General features: G+C 40.0%; 1 protein-coding gene across 1 annotated transcript in view; it reads right to left on the bottom strand.

The window, feature by feature from the left end:
* The window catches only part of ALKAL1 (ALK and LTK ligand 1), a 36,001-nt gene extending 16,952 nt beyond the window's left edge, over nt 1-19,049 (bottom strand). Inside the window, exons 1-2 of the mRNA XM_066205277.1 lie at nt 19,033-19,049; nt 17,842-18,155 (exon numbers count right to left, since the gene is read on the bottom strand). Of these exons, the coding sequence (XP_066061374.1) occupies nt 17,842-18,145 (304 nt within the window). The 5' untranslated portion in view covers nt 18,146-18,155; nt 19,033-19,049. The remainder of the gene's footprint in view (nt 1-17,841; nt 18,156-19,032) is intronic.
* Between the last annotated feature and the right edge of the window lie 5,128 nt (nt 19,050-24,177).

Below are 24,177 nucleotides of genomic sequence, written 5' to 3'. Positions count from 1 at the left end.
AAGAGTAGACATAAACACTATTCTAATCTCTTTGGATTTATTTGCTGTCCATAAAATTTTTGTTTGGGATTACAACTTCATTTCTATAGAAGACTGGAATATATTGTGGTATATTATTGTATCTCACTAGTCAAGTCCTAAAATGCTAGTTCTGCTCCCATGTCTAATAAACGCTTCCATGTTTAATTATTTGTCCAGGCTTGAAACAGTGCTTCTAAGTATACTTAAACCAATGACTTAACATTTACTTGCCTTGGTATTCATTCCAATAATATTTTTCTGATGTGAACATGGCAAATAATACTCTTCTTAAATGCAGATGAATTGATATATCTTCAAATTCTTCCAACTTTAGTTACAAACAGAATATCTGGTCTTGTATGTATAAAATTTTAAGGTTTTATTCTGAAACATTCACCAGAAACTTGAGTAATAAAGTGGGCTGTGACATCAGGCAGCTCAGAAGTACAATGGAATGACCCCAAAGAGAAAGCCTACTAGGGTCTGCTTTCATAATGGTTTAAGTTTACCATGTCAGCCACCATTGTCAAGGGTAGTACATTTAAAAAAATCACTGTTGTTATTAACTCTGCTAAAAATGAGCATAAAAGGAAGCACTAGCTCCCAAAATTACAGTCTGGCATTTACAATTGCTATTTTTGTCCTCTCTTCGCTCCAGAGTCAACCATTCACTCTTATCCTAGAATGTCTACTCACATATGTCCCATCTCTCTTACTCACCCTTGTAAGTCTTATCTACATCAGCTGCTCCCTTAAAACAAGGGGGATTAGTGTCCAGGGCAATTCAGGACCATAACTGCAATCAATTTGGTTCTACCAAAACTGCAGTATTGCAAATACTGGACATTTAAAAAAAATGCGTAAATCATTGTACAATGGGATTCCTAAAACTGACAAAAAAACCCAAAGCAGATAAGGACACCTACAAATGGTAGTAAAATGTGAAAATAAGCCCATTAAAAATACAAAAAGAGCAAAGGCATACAGGTTTCCTAGTTCTTCATGCTTATCTTTTGTCTGTAGATCTATCTTTATATGTCCTCATAAAATTTGTTTGATTGATTGACATCTGCTCACTACAGATGCTAATAGATTTGAATTATTTCAAATTTCTCATTATTCACCTTTTGCTTGGAATGGAATATTCATTATTTCTTTTAAGATTTCTAAAAATAGTCCTGAAACTTAATTTGAAATGCTGCCTTTTTGCAGTGACCAGAGTCAAATTCTACTCTCACTGATGGTCATATACTCCCTCTCACTCGTCAACACCTCATTCATGTAATTGCATGAGAATTATGGAATGCATTTTTTACTCAAGCAGTTTTCAGCTTTATTGTTATTACAGAGACGTTCAGGTGAATATCAAGAGAACAAATGACAAATGCGGGACATTTAATTTCAGTTGGATTTGTAGAATTTATTTGAGCAATGGGGCAATAAACTTTAAGAACACTGTTATAAATAGTATGGAAGATTCTGCACATACTATAATATAAATAGTAACACAAAAGATGGGACTCAGACCTTTCTTCAAGAATAAAGGGGTACTTATTTATCTCTAATAACATTTAAACAGGCAAGAGAAGCCTTACATTAGCTAGGCACATTCCATTTATTTGAAAAAGGTTATGAACAAGATTCTTGGATGTGCCTTCCAAAACAGCAGATAGCTGGATTCAATAAACCCAATAAGCTTCAGCCAAATGATTTTAAGTGTGAAATATCGATTTTAATTCAAAATAAATATCTCAGTTATGTTTTTTGTGCTATCATCCCCATTGGATCATGGTCTATGAATGCCTAAGAGGGATAATTTCTCCTTAAATCCCTACTACTACCACCTCTCCCCTAGAGTCCTTCTGATTAAACCCTACATCTTGCCTAAAAATGATGCAAGTTTGTAAGCCATGAACCAAAACATGTTCTTAAACCTTGAGAAGGAGTACATTTATTTGCCACAGTGTTTTATCTCCAAATCTCCCATTCTTTGTTTACTACAAATCATTAAATGGAGTCAGTTTCTGAATTAATTCAGTTTACTTACTACTACATATGAAGGAATACATGGGATTAGAAATTAAATGTCTCAAGCTCCTTGTCACATTTCTGGCAAATCTGTAAGTAACATCCTACTGATTCAGTGCTAGTTTTTATGAAAAGACTGACCATTATCCAGGCCCATTCTGGATGTTTCAAACTGTAAAATGTCACTGTTTTTAGGAAAAGCAAATGAACTTTGGTGTACATCATGAGACAGGTAACTTTTAAAGCAGTCCATTTTTTCAAGTTTCTCTTTCTGAAGCACCAGAGCCATAATTGTGCTGCTGTCTCAGAAGGCGTTATGTGCTCATTTCTATTCTAAATTTATATTCTAAATTTGTGCTCATTTGTATTCTAAATTTTCTTCACTGCTGCAGTTTTTTCTCCATTCATCTGTGGTAGAAAATGAATGAAGTCCTTTTTGAGAAAACAAGACTTTCAGTCCTGTAATCTTTATACCTCTCTATCACAGGACATACTGAGAGCAGATTGCCCTGGCCAAGAATGTTGTGCTATTGCAGCTAGGATTGTGACAGTCTTGCAAGTGTCCATCCCAAGCATAGTGTGGGATGGACTGTAGGAAAACTGCTTCTTTCATGCAAGTGCAGGAAGGAGAAATGGCACAAAATCCCCCGAGACAAACTTTTGTCCCCAGGTTTTCCTATGTTTCAGGTGAAATCAATTTGTCAATAAAACCTTTCGCAAAATCAGATCGGTAAGAGTAAACAAAGCAAACACATACTGATTTTACTTAACTTTGCTTCTTCATTTTATTATGCTGCTAACTGGAAAGAACACAGAAGTTCTTTCCTTTCCCAGGTTTCTGATTTGAACTCCAAGGACCATCTCTGAGATACCACAACTGTTCATGTAGCCTCTGTGATCCACATAACCATATCATTCAAAAGAAAAAGCACCTGTGGCAGTGCAAGGGTGGAGACTGGAAAATTCACCCAGATGTAAGAGAACAAAAGTAGGAGGAGTATTCAGTGTTGATCTTGTATCACTTGGAGAACTTTCAATGGATACAGAACACATTCCTACCTTTACTCACACGGAGGTGAATCCTTCAGAAGATATGGAGGACAACTTTATTTAACCAAGGCCCTTCAGTAGCCTTAGAAGCAAAAAAGGCCGACTTACAATCAGGGAGGACGATACAGATCTGGTCACATCCATGGTAAGGACCCAGACAGATATTTCCTGCAGTCTTCCCTGCCCCTGTCCTACTGTTGCCAAGCCATTGCCCTTTGCTTGCTCCCCTCCCTTGCATTCTGCTTGGTCTCCACATCTTGTCTGGGCTCTGCTGAGCTGCGAGTGGGAACAGAGACTGACAGGAATAGTTAGCAATCACTGCTATGAAGACAACTAACGGCATGAACAGTAATTCCAGGGAGGCCTTCCCACCTCAGCAGAGCAATGACTATTTACGGCCTGAAAGGACTTGCCAGCCACCAGTTCAACATCCTCTTAAGGGCAACAGCTTATCCCTAGAGTTGGCTCATCCAAGACTGGGCACTGAACTGTGGGAAGGACATAACCTGAAGCTGGAAGGAGCTAACTCACTCGAGCTACAGAAGAAGCATTTAATCATGTCTGAAGTATCAGGATAGGTGGACTGTGAATGGGGAAGATAATTTCTCCTGCTGTGAACTATTCATGTTTTTCAACACTGGGAATATTATGTTCCTCCTTTTCCTCTCAAACTTTGATTTTTCTTTGATTAATTCACCATTTGCGAAGGAAACATAATTGCTCGCTAAGTGCTTAGACACCATACTTTCATTTCTCAGAAAAAGAAATCACAGCTCAGTTCTGGCTAAAAGACTGCTGTAATGGTATTATCATCATCACAAACTTGAGGAAGCTGAGCCCTAGCTGCAGTATGAATGCAGAAACCAGCACGTAAGAACTGGCCTATCTAAATCAGAGTATTTCCCACAGCATCTTCCAAGTATGTCCAGAAATATGATATTAAATAATTTCTCTATGTTCTATTCCTTTATAATGTATGAGTTACATCCTGTACCAAGTCATTCATCATCCAGACAGAATTTGTACAAATATATGTCAGTCTATAAATTGGCTGTGAATGTTTCCAAACATTTTTTCTGTCACATGTCTATTGGTATTTCACCTTGTCACTAGTACTCCGTGAAGGATCTTAGCCAGATAATGGAAATGTATTTCAACTGCACATGTGAAGCCTTCTCCCAAAACCATCCCATTCTTCCTGAATGTAAGATTGTCATCAGCTCCAGGTAATTTAATTTTGGTTGTAATTAAAAATTCCTTTCAAATTTTCAGTTTCTACTGTCCTTCTTTGGATAGTTTTCTCACTCCTGTAAAGACTTCATGATTAAATATGGGGCTCTTTAAAAAAATTTTTAATAGAGAATTTAAAAATACTGAAGAAAGCATTTATTAGTCTAAGATTAAAAGTGGTGAGATTAAAAAAAAATCTCCTTTTATTCATAAAAGTAACAAACATTTCTTAGATGTTCATTACAAGAAAAAAAAAATCTCTATGAAGTTATCAGTCTTTCAAAATCAGTTTCCCAAGGGGATATTTATAAGCTAATGTCTTTGAGCTAGGGCACAGGTCTAATTCCAAGACTGGAAGAGCTGTAATGCAAGACTACAATAAAGGAAAGAAAATAAGTGTACATCTCAATGTCTCTCTTTGTGACTGGCAACTGTCAAAAACCACTGTCTGAACCAGGAGTTCCAATTGCCCTGGTTAGTGATAGAATCCATTGTTTGAATGTCAAATTTTGGAATAAAAAATAAGATCAAGTAAGAAAATGGATTCTGTTTAGAGTCTTAGATTATGTTTACAGCAATAAACCATAAAGCAGTTGTGTAGAAGCAGCTCTCTAGATTCCCAGCTGGTACCATTATTCTAGGAGCTAGTGTACTCTCAAATAACACATTTTCGAGGACTGAAAAATGCTGGAAGGAGAGTATGCCCTGATTCTGTTCTCCTTGATTTCAATAGGAGCAAAAGCAGGTCCTCAATCTGTGTGTAATTCACATGATCTACTTAGCTAAACAATTAAGTCACAGCTCTGACATCTGATATTTATTTTAAGTTCTTTGAGCCAGATTCTCTTCTCTGAGCCAACCCTTTTTTCTCTTTTGTTGGCACAGAGGCTGCAGCAACCATGGATTTTCCCAGCTGGAGATTCTACCAGCATGGGTAAGTCTTTACCTGTTGGGCAAAATTATCTTCCATGTTACTGCCTCCTCTATGTCACCCTCTGAATCTCTACCATACTCTTATGAGAAAGAGTAAATTACTAGGCCTGGGTTACATTCCTCATTTCCATGCTTCAAATATCCTTAGCCTGTATACTTGCCTCTTCAGACTAAACCTGTACAGTTAATTTGAAATAATCCTTAGGCTATTGTAACTGAAGTAAAAGCACATCATGCTCTGGTGCTCCTTTTGTGGTATTTCAGAAGACATACAGCTGAGGATCCTTCCAAGGTGTGTTACCAACGAGATACCTCAGAAGCTCTAAACCCATGTACTCTGGGTCACTTCTATCTGTGCAGGCCATGCTTAATAATTTAATCATAGTGCAAGGTCATCCCTAAAGAGCTTCGATCCAGGCATGCCATCTTCTTAATCCCCATCTCCACTCTAAAAGAGCAGAGGCTGTATGAAAGGATAATCTAACGACAAGTTCAACTGAAAAATTCCACACAATCTGAGTAGTGTTTGTCAACCGTTGCCTGAGTGGGGAACCTTATGGCTCTTTCTACCTTATTGCAGGGGATGCATACAATGAGAAGAACTTGAAGTGAGACTAGTTTAATGTAGACGAAAAAAATCAGGATGCAGTTTAACAATGTGCTTATTTGAGTCTACCTTAACCAACGATACAGAGTGGAACTGATAGGCTGGGTAATGTGAATGCTCACAGAGGGACTGCCTCCTATGTGTGCTGTGGGAAGTAATGGAACAATGCTAAGACGTTGTGAAGGGACCACCAATTATTCAAACTTCATCCACACCTTCGAATATGTTCAGACTGTCAAGGAATTAGTCAAGGATCTGAGTTCAACTTCAAGATGCACTCACATCCTAATCCCTAATGCCTGTGCACTTTTTCGATTAACTGAAGTCTGGAGCTCTCCACAAATATATACCGGTTCATAGGGTAGGCCACAGCTTTTTCCCAGTGCCACACAGTGGCTTCAGTGTCACAAACAGATATTTTCACATTATGGACTCTGCCTTGGACAAGTTTTGCCTTGATTTCAGAGGCAAATGGAAACTGGTACCAAACAGGTTTACCAAATAGACAAAAAAAAAAAAAAAAAAAAAAAAGGGATAAGTATGGAAAGTGTTCTTTCTGAGAAACTAAAGGTCTGCTTGGGCACCTCTCTTACTTTGTTGTATCCCCTTTAGCTACCAAATAGTTGTGCCCCACTTCTGGGTAGAAGTCTATTCTAAGGTGTGAGTTCCAATAAACACTTACAATGTTCGTCAAACTCTTACCTACCACATTTATCTTCCAAACACAATATAATGGTCTGGCAAAGTAGGCTCAGAGCTTCATGTGCAGAGATTGTTGGCCAAGGAAATGAGTCAACTTGGGAGGTAAACAACATCAAAGAGAGCAACATTCAGAATGCAGCAGCCTCTTCTGATCCAAAGCTTTTTTATCAGCCACCTTCCAATAATTCATTAAGACTTGAACAAAGAGATTGAAGTATTGGCTTCTTCTAGGGCTTCAGCCGAGCATAATGAAATTATACCAGGATATATTTACAAGGTTGGATATCTTGAACTCAGCTGTAATTACATTTATTAGTAATTCTTCAATAGCTGCTCAGAAAGCATATTTGTATTAGTTAATCCTTGCCTGTGGAGACCCTTATATTATCTTGGCAAAAGAACATTAAGAAGGATGGATTAATTTTTTTTTCCCTCTCAGCAAATCCCTGTTTCCATCAGAAAATGTTGTGGGATCAAGAAATAAGCCAATTGTAATGTGTATGGTTACTTTTCCGCTATTACTATAAACGATCACTTTAGAAAACAGTTAAAACTAGAAGGAATAACGATCTAGGTTAACATATTCTGTTAAGTTTTCATTTGAAATATAAAAAGGTGTTTAACAACTGTACTTTGCATTATGAGACCCTGGAACAGCATCACATATGTGCAGATAAACATTATGTGCATATTTCACCTTTTTTCCTTTCTCCTTTGAAAGAGATGTGAGCACGTGAAACACTAAAATACATATTTATTTTGAAAAGTAAAGAAAAAAATCTCAAAACTATTACAGATCTGATGTACGAGTTTAAGCAAAAGATCCCTTTTTTTCAAAGAAAATCTAATATACAGGATGGCATATCTGTCAAATAATTCAAATGAGAAAATGTAGGGTATGATGAAACCCTTGTTATTCGGAATACTAAGCTGTGAATACGTACTTCCCCCTTTCCAAGAGGAAAGATGTATTGCAATACTAATTGTTCATTAAACTTATAAAAGGATAATTCACTGAAAATAATGAGACACGTAGGAAAGACTGGTCAAACTATTCAAGGCATTATTCACTGAAGCTCTCTTTCCCTATTCATAACTTTTCAAAACAATTTTCATTAATTCATCTACCAACTACTAGGAATCACTAAACTACCAAGATATTTCCAATGATATTTCAGATTAATCCAGAGACTCGTATGCTTGAAAAGTTATTGGAGGGCTCCTGATTGAAGGCAAAACCACTCTTAGAATAAGATACAGAGACTATGTATCTGTAAGTATTAAGGGGAAATTCACTTCGTACAATTCTGCAGGGCTCTATGCAAAGCACTCTGTTTTAGCTATCATGGCTGCTAATAAATGTAGTTTCTGGAATATCTGCATAAATTAAACATAAGAACAGCTGCAATACATCAAAGGCAATATAGTTGAGTCGACTGAATGAAAACTGATGACATGTGCTTAACTGCATACAAGCCAAACTCAGCACTGACAAACACAGGCAAACTCTATTGGTGTGAAAGAAAATAGATTCAAGTTTGCTGGAGCTTAATTAGACCCTGCTCTTTTTTCTAAATATGAATAGGCTCCAGGTTGATTGCCGTGCAAATGGTAATGTTTAACTGTACTTTACACTTCCTGTGCTTATTTTAGAAATGTTTCTATTTCTTTCCAAATTAGAACAGATACAGAACTGTCACAAATGGATTAATAACACCGCTTCTCTACTATAGATACTTTATTCTAAACTACTACTTTAAAGTTGTTCCCAGTGATCATATGTCAGTTTTATACTCAGGCTAAGGTCATTTTACCCTATCATAAGGAGACTACTTATGAAATATAACTGAGATCAAAATATTTTATGTGAGTGTTACATATAAATGAATCAAAGGTAGTGAGCTACTAAGACATACTCGTATTGGAGGTTTTATCTTCAAGGACGATAAACAGGCATAATATACATGCAAACATACATTTCATTGGGCCAAAAGCTGCTGAGCAGAAAGAGCTAACCTTAAATAAAAATGCAGAAAACACTTTCCATATTTTGAGAAACTTTAACATTCCTCTGATTTTTTAATACCACTGTCACTGTTATAATATTCTGGCATTCTGAGATAGAGTGTAACTGCAGAGAAAATGCTACCCTTAATACTTGAGAGGTTTTCTATTTATTCTAAGATAACATTTAACATATTTGTAATACTTAATCTCTAGATTTTCTCCCTCTCTCACTCCTTGTTCTGACAGGAAAGGAACAGCTATCCCAGCCAAAAGTAAAAATGGCTTTTCTGGAGGTGCTGCTCAGTTCTGGGACAGTGGACTTCAGTATAAATATGTAGTTTGGATTTGTTTCAAGGATTTTGAAAGCCCTCATTGCATCTTATGTAAGTGATCCTCCTTGTTCCCATGCAGCTGAATCACACATCCACACATGGAGTGACTCCATCACGTAGGTAATGTAGAGCCACTCTGTTCATGAGAAATAGGTCTGAGCGTAAATTTGCTGTACCTTTGTCAGTCTTATCCACACAAATTACTTATTTTGTAGTAATCCTTTTTCTGAAAGAATGAAAGTTGCCTGATATCTAGAAAAGTGACTTGGTACTGAATAAAGGGGGAAATCTGTACACGTTATCTTCATATACAAACCTGGCATTTGATCATATAATAATGGGAAACCCAAATCTTGGTACTTTGCTAATTTACTACACACCAAGAGGTCCATTCAAACTTTAGATACATAGTATTAAATGCAAGAAATTAGCCTGCTCTAGATTGCCTTCTGACCCAGAAGGTTTCCCTGAAGGACATAAGAAATCCTTTTATTAATATGTCTCCGCCACAACTCTTTGTTTACTGTGTAAAAGACAAGTTTTGAAAACTTTTTTCCTAAATTTCCTAAATTGAAATTTTTGTGACAGGAGAGCAGTTTCTCATGTGTTAAGCATGCTATGTCATTAACAGACAAAGAAGTAATTACTCTATCATGATTAGAGTAATAACATCACAGCTATCTCCTTATTTTAATCCAATAGGATTTAAGGGGTTTACTAATCCAGGGCATACATCCACTACTGCCACATACACTGACAAGGATGAATTTTCTAACACTTCGTTTCAAAGCCATCATAAACAACATAGGTTAAGGAAGAAAAAATTGTCTGACTATTTTGCAGTAGGGTTTTATTTTGCTTTTCACTTTATTTTACAGGCTTGAGTATAAAAGGACAAAATAATTTGAGTAGCAAAGCCTTAATTAGATTAGTGCTATGTAACTCAGGATGCTGTCTAAAATCTGCAAGGAGCATGACAACAATTGCTTTGCTGATGTGACTTCAAATGTTTTTCCTTAATCCAAAGACACAGATTTCAATTTGTGTAATTTAGTACGTGTAGGATAACACATACTAAAATGCAATTGAACCAACATATTTGAATTGAGAAAGAAAAACTTAATAGACTTTAAACAACAACAAGAGACTTACAAAAAAAACCCCGTTTAAATATTCTTAGCATTCAAAATTTTGCCTTTTCATGAGTGGCTTTTGCTTGGCTACATACATTTTAACTGTGTGTTTAAAAACAAAGTATTAGGATCAAAAAGTAGCCACAATTTGTAACTCCAAACAGTATGTCTCACTGGTGTTAAAGTCTGTATTAAACAAATACATTTTTAAGCACTGTTTGGGTAAAATCAGTGGAGCACTGCACATCAATGATCTTTTTTGCACAAGCAGACATAATAAAAATGTAGGATAATATCAAAATGGCCACTAATCAATCAAATGCTTGGATCCTTCATGTGTTAAATCTTGTTTATAACCTAAAGAATTGTGCCCTCAGTATGTAATCAATAGTCAATTAAACCCCTCACTAGAGCAACTGTTTTCCAACTGGCCAACATTAAAAACCCACAAAACTTGAGTAAACAGCCTGTAGGACTTACACAAAAGTAGTAACCTCTAATTCACAAGTGACAAAATGAAGTAGTCATCCTTAAATTGAATAGAAAAGTCTAACCATCAACCACCAAAACCAAACATAAGCAAACAACTGAGCTTTTTTTTTTTTTACAGTACAATGTCATCTGAATGCATGTGATGAAAAAAGATATTTACCTTGACAATTAAAGTGTACTTATTGGGAATGTTTTAAAACAAGTCTTACAAATTATTAACATAGGATAAGGTTTCATTTCAGTTTTTGGGTATTTTTTACTTCTGTAAAATGTACAAGATAAACCTCTGAAAATTTTACTTTTCTAGAAAACAGGTGTTAATAAGGGGGGTATGTTCCCCTTCCAAAAACTACTTTCAGGTCACTTGGAGAGATCTTTAAGAATAAAATTATTCCAACACAGACAATGGCCTTACATATACTTTAGGCATGGAACCAGTCACCGCTTTCTTTCTTCAGCCTTTCAGTGGCTCTTTTTGTGGACTGTGCATCTTTCTTGAGTATCTCATTGATTATTAAGTTTTGCTTATAGCTTTCCACAGTGACTATTACTTTGCGATTATTTATATGCTGTGTTAAGCACTTCAGAAAATATAAGCCTTCATAAGTTACATTGGTAACTCTTAAATCACCCGTGGGTCTAAAACATCACATCATTCTCATGCAAATTGCCCTCAAACCTTATTAATTAAAAGAGGAGTCTGTGTGCCTAAATATATAAATGCATGTATAATTCTCTTTTTATATCTTTCTCCCTGTAGGCATACTTATTTAAAAAGCAACATCATCTCCACACCTGAAGCAGTGTATTTTCAAGGCTAGATGCTATCCATCAAACAATAAATACACTACAAAGCCTTACACCTGTCCGCTACCATTCTCCCATCTCTCAGAGGCTTTCCCTGGCAGACTAACACCTGAAATAACAAACCACAAAAACACAGAGACCTGCCATTCTTTCTTGATAGAAAAATCAAATTGTGCGTAATGTAAAGAAAAAACCCACAGAAAATAGATCAGCTCTTCAGTTTGCTCACAGGCTTAGGGCCAAGAAACAAAACTTCTGTTTTCTTTGCTATTCACTTTGCTGCATATTGGAGAGGTCCTGGTGTACTTCACGCCCAGTCCTGATGTAATGCAGTGAAAATTTTGACACTCACTTTTTTGGGGCCAGAGCCTCACCCATTAATGATTGTGTGTCTTGTCATGCTAAATACAAGTTTTATAACAATATGAAATAGGATGAAAACAAAACCCAGAAGATTTCCTAATACTGATCAAAGCGATAGCTCAACAGAAAAGCTCTTCCATATGCTGACATCCTATCTTGCTCCTGGGACAGCACAGTGCACTCAGAAATGTTTGCTGCTCAGGGTACTGCAGTTCAACGAGGCTTCTTCCTTTGTGCCAGGACAGCACGTCTCAGGTATCTAGTGCCCTTCACTGAGATTAGTGGGAGTGAGAGCAAAGCCCCTTGGAGACCACTTCATTTGAAGGATTACTCTGGTACTTCACTATATTTTAGGTCTCCATGTATGCAACAACTACATTTTATCTTTGCTCACTCCCTCATCAGCTCTCAGGGTTGGTCCATGGGCTCAATATTCTCCACCACGATATGGAAAACTTCTGTCTCATCCTAGATTTCAGATGCATTTTGTCCAGTGGCCTGGCTCTACCGTCTGGCAGTTATGTTTGCCAAAGACAGAGTTGCTGTTAAAAGTCATGTTGCACAATTCACCCAAAAACCCAGGCAGGGAAAGGAATATAGCAGTGATGTGACAGATCCCAAAACCATTATAACCATGACTGATCGAAGCACCATGCAGAACTGAAGGAATATACAATCTCTGCAGCATTTGGGACTTCCTTTCATCAAAGGAAATGAAAATCTATCCTGCCCACTTGTATTTTTTGGGTGGAACTGACACCTAACCATGGTACAAGCAGAGATAATGGTTATTTCCACTGAACCCTCTGGGACTGTTTATATTTCTGCCTCATGGTGCGGTGAGGTCCTCACAGCCCCTCTGATGCTGCCTCAGGAACCACTGTCCTGGGAAGCATATTGCCTACGGAATCTTCACTCCTCCCAGCACCCAAGACAGTTGCCCTGTCCCAAGGACACTGCCATGTAGATGTTCAGCTGAGGGGAATAGTATTTGATGATTCATTACATTTGTTAATTTATGAGAATATATTGTCTTTTAACCACTAGGTCAGGAACTATACAAACTTAGAATTCATTTACGGATCATGTCATAATGTCACCTCATTAAAAATAAAGAAAAACAAGCCCCTTGCCATTTTTGGAATATGGATTATGTTTATCTTTCAAAATCAGAATATGTTTGCCTGGTTTTGTTTCAGAAAAGCCTACCTACCAGCTTGACTGTAAAAATAATTGATTCAAAAATGTCAGTTACAGAATCAGGAATGATTACTACAAATCAGAAGAATTTATTTGTATTTTTTAATGTAACAGTTTATTCTTCTTTTAAACCAATTTCATCCACTCTTTTGCTAATTTCTAAGATAATGCAGTTTTGTAAATGTGATTTTGGAGAATGTCATTTTTAGTAACTCTCATCTTCTAAGTCTCCTGAATGCCCAGTAATTCATATTAACACAATACAGTAAAAAAAAAAAAAAAAAAAAAAAAAAAAAAAAAAAAAAAAAAAGCTTATTAACAGGAATGATAATCAGATGAGTCTTAAGTATTACAAAGAACACCATATTATGTCATGCCATACATTTTAATTTTTTAGGGACAAAGTTTACATTCCTCAGTGATCCCCTTTTTTATCCCAGATCTGTAATTACATTCACTGAAGAAGTTTCGTATTAGGCACAGCAGGTCTTGCAGAATTAGGAACTTCCAGCTGTAATTATCACTACACTTACAGGAGATCTTTTTAAGTGAAGCAAAAGAACAAAACTTTTCTTATGCCTTTAAACAGGATACATGGATTTGATTTAACCATAAACTAAAATAAACTCAAACATATCTTTCAAATCTTATGCATGATGAATAATGGTTTAACTAGCACTATGTCATAGGACAACTTACAGTTTTCTGCTGCTGATGGGTAAGAAATTTTGGCATAAAACTGAAATTGTAAGTGCAACCTCAAAGTTTAAATATTTTGAGGGCCAAATTCTCTTCTCTGATATGTTATTCTAAATCTGAAGTAGATATGCTCAGGAGGCTAATTTGAACATACTCGTAAACTCAGAGCAATATTTATCTTCATTCCTTCATGCTTGAAAAATGACTACTCAAAATGTTTTAAAATGTCTTGTTGGTCTCCCAGGACAAAAGGGAAATTTCAGCCCCCTAACACTTGTAAGTTTAGATAGATCCTTTCTACACCATGGTGGGCAGTATGTAAGGAAAGAATAGTCAAAGCAGATTTTTTTATTTCTCAAGATTTCTTTAAATCTAATTACATAGAAGCTATTCTGGTTTTGAGGAAAGTGTTTGGATAATGTAACAAAGAAAATCCAAGAAGAATGACAAACTATTCTAGTTCCCCTGACGTGACATCCAAAAATAACCTGAAGCTGAATCTTCTCTTTGTGAAAATACATGTTTTCTTCATAAAAAAGGCTGACCACAGTTATGCATCAGAAGCAGGGGATAGTTATAAAAAAGATTATCCATTGAAGAGCTTTCATCACTAAGCTTAAAAAACTTTAAGACACTTCTTAGTGAAAAAAAAATAAAATCACACTCAATCATAGAAACTTCATGGAAATCAGGCAAGTAAAGGATGTTATGACAGAAATTTTAATCCCCCTGGATATAACAACTCAAAGGAGCAACTTGTATTTTTAGTCACATCCTACCAGGAATCCTAGAAGACATGAAGACTGATTTTTGGTGAGTTGGAATTTCTTCTAAAGGTACTGTTCAGAATAAGTGCTCACTCTCATTAATCACATCACCAAGAAAAACAGGGACAGATCTGTGTGAAATAAGACTTTTGAACATGTAGGGATAAAAGAGATAAGAAGCTAAGACAGCTAAAATGATGGTGAAACTGGTATTTCTATTGCATATGTAAGTGTCCTACATCATAGAAGAACCATGACACAAATTTTCTAATGGTTAAGAAGCACATGACACGGAATATAACCCTGGTCATTAAAGGGCAAGAAAGGCCTAAAGAGTCCTTTGCAGGGAGGTGACAGCATCTCACTGTCCCACACAGGCTGGGCAGGTTTGAGTGCCCACTCTATTTCAGGCATGCCCCTTTGCTCTGTGACAAAATCACAGAAGTAGAGCACACCTGTTATTCCCATGGCATAGCTCTGGCCCAGAACCTGTCTGTGAACCACCTGCAAGCCACATCCAGATTGGGTATCACAGAACAAAACCACTCTTGCTTTCATATCTTCTTTATGCATCTAAACTGAGTGGTACATGTACAATGTCTGAGAGGTAAGTGTTTCACTCGTCTTTTTTCTGCCTCATCAAAGACATCCTGTGGATGCTGTGCTTTTCCATTATGGCCTCAGCTAAACGAGCAGGACCACCCCCCATCAGCCTAAAGAGGGGATCTCATCCTCTCCCAAACCTCATCCCTGGGCGTGTGCTGTAGCCACTTGCCTGTACTGCCTCTAGAATTCACCCAATGGTACTCCAGGTCAGATTTCTCACTTTATAAATAGTTAACCAAGACACTAAAAGAAATAAAAGAAAGGTCAGTTTGGAGGTGCAGCTCAGTGAGTGGCTAGACTAAAGCTGGACAGAGTCCCGAGAGTGAGGGAATGAGAGAACAGGAGGGGAAGCACATTTCAGTCCTCCTGCTATTCAACTCATTGATAATACAGAGTAGCATCCTCAGAAAAGAAAAAAAGGGAAAGAGAAAACACACAGAAATTATTTATCTTGCATTCTCTGTTCTGTATACAGCACTATTCCAGATGCTTTTTGTTTCAAACAAAAGAAGTAATTAGCTGCTCAATTGTCTTTTAAATCAGACACTTGTGTTTGATTTTCAGCAGCTACAATCAAAATACATAACTCCAGTTTCAAATGCTTGGCTGAGTACTCAACTGAATGCAAAAACTTTCCTGTCTGGGGGGAAGATAAGCCGTCCTATTCAGCTGATGATCAGTTATTACCAGCTGGAGTAAACAGATGCCATTAATATGTTGGTGACAGGAGTTATATAAAAAAAAAAAAAAAAAAAAAAAAGAGTTAATTACTTGTAAGAAAACTCCTCTATCCCAAAAAAACAAGTACACACCATCATGACAGGTACTAATTTGTACCCTTGGTACTGGTAACAAAAAATGAGATGAACATAAAAATGTGACTATTATTTAAACTGTAGATCTGCTCCTTCTAGGCTGGAGAGACAGCTACCTTTGTGGCTGCCCCTAGAACACTGCACTTATGCCAGGGACGACTGGAGAATTTCTCTGAGGATGTTCTGTTGTTCCTTTTGTGTACAACTTAGTTACTAAAAGTAACAACTAACAGAAAAAACAATCTTACTGTGTATAATACTGATGGATTTAAGAAAATTCCCCTTCAAAGTTATATAAATATTATGAAATATTTATGCTTTCTAGAGTTAAAAAGAATTATTTAGTTAAGCGCAAACATCTCAAACGGAGAGACTGTTGTCCAAAACAGAATTTTTCCTCAAACCACCTGATAATACTAATTATTGCAATAATTATTGTATTATTCTCAGGTTTATACTATTCTATCTTTCATTCTCTTGAAAAGAAGAATGTAAGCTGTCATGTAATCTGCCTTGAAAAGACCATTTGACTTTTTTTCTTGGGCTGAGGTCTTGCCCATAGCACATGAAGAATTCAAGCCACAGTAAATAAACAATTATGACCAATCATGCTGATAACCTGCAGCATCTTCTCCAGTCAGCACACAAATCTGTGGCAATCTGGTTTGGGCTGGTTTTCCATAACTATCAGAGACTTTACAGTCTGAAAAAGCAAGACTACCTGGAAGCTCACTGGGACAATACAATCCCTTACGGTTCAATACCTGGAGCAGATCAGACTGAGAAGCTTCCAAGGCCAGAGCATTGATTACTTTTTGATTGATAAATTTTAGCCCAGCTTCCTAAGAATGTGCAGCAATCTCCCTGCGCGAGTGCCGCCCTACCAACCAGTTATTCACCTATTAACTTCTGAATTTGTCACCCAACTTCAAGGTCTTCCAAAATGGGGCTTAATTTCATTCTAAACAGACTACTGAACAGAAAAGAGTAAATCTACCAATGAGACTTGAGGAGGGCCGCATGTCAGCTTCACCCATTACCAGCCATCAGCCACAAGGGCGCTCTGCAGGGACACAAATCCCTATGAAACGTAACTACCTTGGGTTTCCTCAGTTTGTTTTCTCTCCAGCAAGGTCTGTGGCTGGTAACAAAAGAAAAGTATTAGTGGGCTACAGCCAGGGACAGTCACTAGATTCTCCTTTTTTTGTGGCACTGCACCATCCTAACACCCACACAAACCCTTCAGGCAGCTCCACGCCAGGAGGAAATGTTTTTGCACGGCTCTGCATCAAGCCTAGCAGTGTCAGTCTCCTGGCCAAGGACAGCGTGACTATCACCAGGCAGCTGTGCTTGGCCCTGAACTATCCCTGCTGTCACTGCCAGGCCTGGCCCGTGCCAGCCCTGGAGATGACTCCCTGCCCTAGCCTGAGCATCCTCCGAAAGGTGAAATAAGTCCCATGCCCAGCTCGGTCTGGATCTTCTGCACCTGCCCTGCAAAACTAAAGAAGTGCATCACATGGGAACCAGCAAAGTTGAAGAGGAAGTTTAAAGGAGTACGTCCAGAGAGCTGTCGCTCAGATTGGTCATTTATTTTCTTTGTGCAGATCAGAGCAGCAGTCCTAAGAGTGGGGAGAAATGGGGCTCCCCCAGTGCTGCGCTGCAGTGTAGGGAAGTTGTGAGGCTTGCTCTGAGGGGCTGTAGATCAATGGTGGCCGCAGCTGACCTCCCGGCCGAAGGCGCCGAAGCCCCAGTGACCCTCTCCTCCCTTCCACCTCGGCTACCGCCACAGCTCCAGCCGGGGAGCGGGGCTGGGCTGTGCTGCCCACAGCGGGGCTCGAACTCAGCAGAGGCAGAGCCCCCGCTGTGACAGACCCGGGGCGATGGGAGGGCATCCCCCGACCTGCTTTCCTCCCGCCCGCTCCCTCCCGCCGCGGGATGCTCCGGCCAAAGAAGCCGTCGGGCTCGACCGCCGGAGGAGGCGACAGGGACGGGATCCGGAGGGAGCCGCACCCCCGGGCTCCCTGCGCGGGGCAGCGCGGCGTCTCTTACCTCCGTGCCGGGCGGCGGCGAAGAGCCGCGGCGGCGGCGGGGCGGCGGCGGCGGCGCGGGGGTCTGTCGGAGGGGCCCCGCCGCCGCTGTACCGCCGGGAGATCACCCGGTCCCTCCGCGGCGGGCGGGGCGGCAGCGGGCGGCCGTCGTCGCCCAGGGCTTGGAGGAGGATGTCGAGGAGCGCCCCCCGCTCGGCTCCGGCGGCGGGCACGTCCCTGCCCTCGGCGCCCGGCGGCGGTGGGGCCGAGGCCAGCAGTAGGAGCACGATGGCGGGCAGCGCCTGGCGCTTCTTCGCCCCTCGCATCTCTGCGGCGCTGGGAGGAGGCAGAGAGCGAAGGCGGTCAGCGCCGGGCCCGGCCCGCACCCCACCCGCCCGCCCCCCATGCCGCGCCCGGGGCACCTCCGCCCGCCGCTCCCGCACGCCCGGGCCGGGCGCGGCCCGCGGAGCGCCGGCGGAGGGGCCGCGGAGCCGGGACCCGACGGGCCGCTGCCCCCTGGCCCCGCCGGCCCCCGCGCAGAGCCGCCGCGCTCGCCCGGCTCCGCGAAGGCTGCGTTTAATAGACACGGATTAGGGGAAGGTTATTAACCGCGCCGCACATATTCGCGGTACAGGGTTTTGCAGGGGGATTTGCTCGGTTCCTTTTGCCCCTGGAGCCGCCGCGGCCGCGGGTGCCTCCGGGTTCTGCCGGAGGAGCCCCCGCGATGGGCCAGCCTTGTCCAGCCGCCTCGGCAGTGCCGCACCGGGGCTTCGGGGAGCATGCACGGACGGCAGTCGGATGGAGTTCAGTGAGGGGCGAGTTACATTGGAAGTGCCGCAAATCAGGGTGTAAAGGGCGAAAACAATTAACACAGACCGGGGCTCGGAGAGCAGCGCTTAATGCCCTAAGTAAGCTATTCTAATTATAGAAAACGGGTAGGATTAAGAGGGAGGGAGGGAAATTCTGTTATTTACAAACTGTTTTCTAGCTGGCCTGCCTTGCGAATCCTCTTGGGCGAAGGAGTTTATCGGAGCCTCAAGGGAGCCGGCTTTCCCCGACGGCTCCGGGCTGTCCCTCCGTCCCTGCCGTGCCGGGGGCGCACGGCAAACCCGGGGAGTAAGCGGGGAACGACCCGCGTTTCGCTGCCGGGGCAGCGACGCCCCCTCGTTCCACGCCGAGATCCCCTCCGGAGAGCCGGCGGGCAGCCGCTTACCTTCAGGCAGAGGCGAGTCCGGCTGGGTGCGTGCGGGCTGGGGAGCGAGGTGCTGTGCCGCCGTCGGAGAGCCCGTGTCCCCGCGGAGGCTCCGCCGGGCGCGGAGTGGGGCGCTCGGTGCTGCGCCCGGAGATGGGGGATGCGCCCTTCAGGGCCATGCGCTTCTCTTATATAGTCCACACCGGCGTACTCATTTGAGTACTATCGACTTTAGGTGGGTGGCAGTCGATGGAGACACCTCTGGTAATCACTCTTGGGCTCAGAGAGGGTCTTTTCTGACAAACTTCCTCCTCCTCGTTTGTCCCCCGGTGGATGGCAGCTGAAAGCTGCGTTTGAAGTGACTCTGATCTATTTGTGAAATTAGATTTCCCTGAAGATTGGGGAACGCTTACTAATAAAGCTGCCGGCTCAAGAGATTAAAATGTGCTTTAACTTAGCGGGATTCCCTTGGGAGTACAACAAGAAAACTATTTAATTCTCCCCCTTTTTTATTGAACCAAGAAGTCGTGAGCAAAGTCTGAAGGGTGTATAAATTTGATTCTGTTTTGATGGCAAGGAAAGTGGTTGTCTGTCTGTGGCAGGTGAATTCACAAAATGTGAACCTTGTAAAAGTTTGCTTCTTCAAAACAGCTTTTTTAATTTTTGACAACCAGACTTAACAAAAAGCTCACAAAAAAGGTAGCAACCTAACCAAACCATTAAACCCACTGGTTAAAAATCTTGCCTCCTAAAGCAAGTAGATCATCCAAAGATTAGCAAATAAAATCTCAGCTTTCAGAGAGCAGTTGTATGCAGGTGGTCTTGACAGATTGAAAAGCAATACACATTTTTCAAATTATAGCAGACAATATTTTATGTTGGTATTTTGCAGGTATAACTCTTTGTCATAAGTTACCACTTAGATATTTACTTAACAAGAGTGGGACAAAAAGAAAAAAGGTCTGAGATATCCTCTAAGATCTGAAAATGGGGAAATTAGATTTAAAAGAGATTTAAACTATTCTGAATCGGTCTGTCACACAACACTCCCCTATAAACTTTGTCTCCTTCCCCAAAGTCCTTCATTGATACCCTTCTCTGGTTGTCTCAGGCGACACACACTCTGGGCTGTATCTCACAGGGACTGAGACATTGCTGGTGATGGGAACCAGCTTCTTCCCCACATCATCCTCTGCTTTGGCCATCCTCACTCACCTTTGGGGATGTAATCCCACAAAGACCAGAAGTCAAACCACGTTTAACTAATAAAGGCTTGCAAAGGGTTTTATCACACAAAATTATTTTTAGAGGTCAGTGTAATGCACTAGATACACTGGTCTGACCTGTGGATTCCCAGGATAACTGAAGCAAGGTGCCATTCTCTTTCTTCCTAGGTGATTTCCTGCTTTTGCATCTTCATTGGGTGCTTATAAGGAGTTTACTTTTGTCAAGTGAAGTGGGAAAGGGGAGCAGTAATCAGCTGAAAAATAAACCAGCATATTAATTAACCAGTTGCAAAATAAATCCCAAATTTTCTCTCCATTTGCTTATTTGTTTCTATCATCTTATTATTCTTTTATTTTGCCCTCAGAGATGTATGTTGACACAACAGAATGGGACTGAATTTTTCTATGGAAGCTACCAAAGTACAGCCTTGACTCAAGCCCCTCTTCCCAACTTCATTACTAGTCATGGACTAGGTTTACGTCTTCTAGCCCTCGAAGCACATGACGTGGGAAGGAAATCCATGTGGCACTGTTAAGGCAGAATAATTTTGCTGCTCATAAAAAACCCCAAAGTCCTTGTTGGATATCTGTTTGAGGCAGATAGCAGAATACTCACAAGGATTAAAAGCAGTATTGCAAAAAGCAAGCAAATAGTCCCTCTCTTCTCACCCACATCCCCAGAGAAGATCGAGGGAGTCTGCAGACTGGCATGGCTGACTATGCAATCTTGATGGACAACGTCCTGGAGCTGCCAGTTTGGGAAATTTCTAACCCCTGCAGCAAAGATTCTTAAATATGTCATGCTCATGCAGTGGGTTCCAACAATACAAATGCTGATACAAATACTAAAGCAATTAAATTTTGTGCTTTGATTTACATGGTGATATTTAGGGTTTTGAAGCTTTTTATTGGAACCCAACTAGGCCCTTTACCATTATGAGCCACCCAGTTTTATCCTTGTCCTTTACCTCTGCTGAAACTAGTTTCTCTCCTTTGGGAGAGCTGTATCCTTCTTTCCTTGGATGGACATTATACCCACCCAGAGGGCAATGAACTGTTTTATAATTTGTTTTAAGTTAGACAAAATAAGCATGTAGGTTGCTTAATTTCTTACCCTTTTAATGTTATCTTTTGGTATTTTCAAAAGAATAATCAAGAAGTCAAAAAAACAAGAGTGTGTGTCCCTGCTGAGCAGCTTGAGAGGCAGATCTCTCGGTCCTTGATGTTACTGCAAAGATTTTCATTCACTTTTGTAGGACTTGGGACAAGCCTTGAAATGAAAAGAACCAATTAGAAACATAGCACATCTAAATCACAAGTTTTAAGTAGCTTTTTCAGATTCTTTCTGTGCTCAAGAACCTTAAAGTCTTGTATAAAAACAAAACAAACAAAAAGATTTGTTTTCTATTATTGCGCAAAGCCTTGTCTTCTTTTAAGTTGTTTTGATTTTTGAATTCTTCAGAGAGCAGCTGAAAGAAGGAAGACCAGATTGCATCCAGAGGATGATGTTTTACTAATCCTAAGCAATTCTGACAGGATGAAACCTCATTCTCATTGGCCCTTTTGTTAGTAGCTCTAATGTTTCTCCTCATCATTATATGGAGAAAGAATCTCAGCATGAGACCTACATCAAAGAGAGCATCTTAAGGCTTCACTCAGTATCTTATTTAGAAACAGAAAACCTGCTAGTAGTGAGCCTGAATAAGTCTGGTTATTTGCTTCCTGTAGCTAACAGATTTAAGCAGGTACAACACATTATTTTTCCTCCAACATGTTCTTTTTATTTTCTGGTCTGCATTAGCCACAAGTATATCTGATTGAAGTTAAAAGGAAACTAGTTATGTTGAAGTATCATAGGGCTGACAGAGACTCAGAGAGATGATCTAGTGCTTTCCCTTGCTCATGGCAGAGACAACTGTACCTATGTCATCAGGGCTCAGCAAAAAAACTTTTAATTTCTCCCGTCAAGCTCAACACTTCATCACAAATCCATTAAATGAAAAATTGGTAAAGAAGTGGTTTAGAAGTGACATTTTACCTCGGGATTTACACTGAAATATAAAAATTATCTAAATGTATTCCCAAAGCACACACTCAAATAAAAGACAGGCTAAAGTGAAGATTTAGAATTTAGGTGTCTTGCTGTCTCTACATAAATCTGTCAGCCAAAGATTTCCATGGCCAATCACCTAAATCAAGAAGAAAAACAGAGAAAACCTGTTCCTGTTGAAGTTTATGGGAATTTTCCTTTAGACTTTGTTGAGCAGGGATTTAATGCAGGGTTGTTACTAAAGGAGAGGTGAAGAAGTGAGAAATCACCTCAAAAATATGAATGTATTAGCCAAGGCAGTAAATTATAGATGGCTGTTGTAATTTCTGATAAGCAAGCAAGGATTCCAGCTGTTTTCAGATCACAACATTTCCTTAAAATCAGAGATTTTTACACAGCCATATGCATACATGCCTGTGTTTGTTGAGGCTAAGTGCAGAGGTTTTGATCAGATGGCTTTTTGGATACTTGTTGCAGTCCTTTGTTGCTATGAATCTATAGGGTTTTTTCCAAGTGGCTTTTAAGGCACAGGTCATGCCAATGAACTGTCTGAGGGGAAGGCCTTACAGTTAAAGAAGCAAAACAGTGTTACTAAAAAAAATGTGAGAATCAGTGTGCTGCATTTATATCTTAAATGAAAACTTAGGGCATCTCGTAACTTGATGTTATTTTTGAACATTTTTGGTAGAAGGAGCACAGCAGAGAATTGTGGCATGTTCTCAACTGAACTTTAGATAGTGGCTTCTAGTGGTTATTCTGTACTATAAAGATCATCTTTCCCATTAAAGAATGGTCTTTCCCATTAAAGAAATATAAGTTTTATTATTACAAACATATCTAAGCATTTTTAACTACAAAGCTGTAATGATCTTTACTGGCTTTATCTTGAAGAAATTCTACAGTGAAGTCACCACCTTTAAGGTTTGTGGGGTATTTTGCACCTGCAATTACAATATAATGAGTCGTTTTTTAGGCCCTTTGTCTCCTCTATGCTCTGGAAGGCCAAGCTGGGAACACGGAGAAGTTTCTGACGTAGAGATTTCAAACAATAACCTGAAAACTAACTTACAAGTGGTTCAGCAGGAGGCAATGAGGATCCAGGGAGAACACTGAGGTGCCAAGTCTGATAGGACTGTGAAATAAGTCCTTCTATATTCTTTTATTTTTCCTAAAACAGTTTCAGTAGTGAAGATTTTGTTTCTGCACTGGCTTACTGTCTGCATCTGGCACTGTTCAGCTGAAGGTGGCACATGGGATAAACGACCAAATCTCAGTCTATAGATGCTATTTCACAAGAATCTAATCCAAATTGTTTTTCTCTTATCCTGACTGATATTGAGAACTTAGTAGCAAGAAATGAACATGGCTTGCCTTTTAAATTGTTCCCTGGACAAAACCTTCTACAAGATTTTCAAAGAAGAAAAATAGAAAGCCTTTTAAACCTGGAAAGATTTTTCAGGACCTAGAGTGGTGTGCTGAGGATAATTGGTCTCAAGGCCTGAGAAATAATCAGTCTGATCAAAAGACCTTTTGAACCACTTGAAGTTCTTCACAAATGCTGGAACATGGAAGATATGAAGGCAATAATTTGCATTACCACGACTCTGAAGATTGACAGTTTAGCTTATTGTAGAAAATATCCAGTGGTGGTTTTGTTTGTTGTCACCTTTTGATTTTGACCAGAATTACATTTAAGAAGGACAAAGCAGACCCTCTACCACAAGAATCCTGCTGCAGGTACCTGCTGTTGTCTGAGCCCAGAATACCAAAAATAGATACTAAATTGTCCCACTGGTTTGAGTATTTTTTCTTTTGAACCCAGATCCTCAGCTCTGTCAGATGCACTCCAAAAGACAAAAGTTCTCTTTCTAAGGTAATGACAGCTTATTA

This window comes from Chamaea fasciata, unplaced genomic scaffold (assembly GCF_029207755.1).
Source record: "Chamaea fasciata isolate MVZ Bird 193981 ecotype frontalis unplaced genomic scaffold, bChaFas1.0.hap1 SCAF_1, whole genome shotgun sequence".
In the NCBI taxonomy this organism is placed as follows: domain Eukaryota; kingdom Metazoa; phylum Chordata; class Aves; order Passeriformes; family Sylviidae; genus Chamaea; species Chamaea fasciata.
Note: the sequence above shows the minus strand (reverse complement) of the source record. Positions and strands in the feature narration are given on the sequence as shown.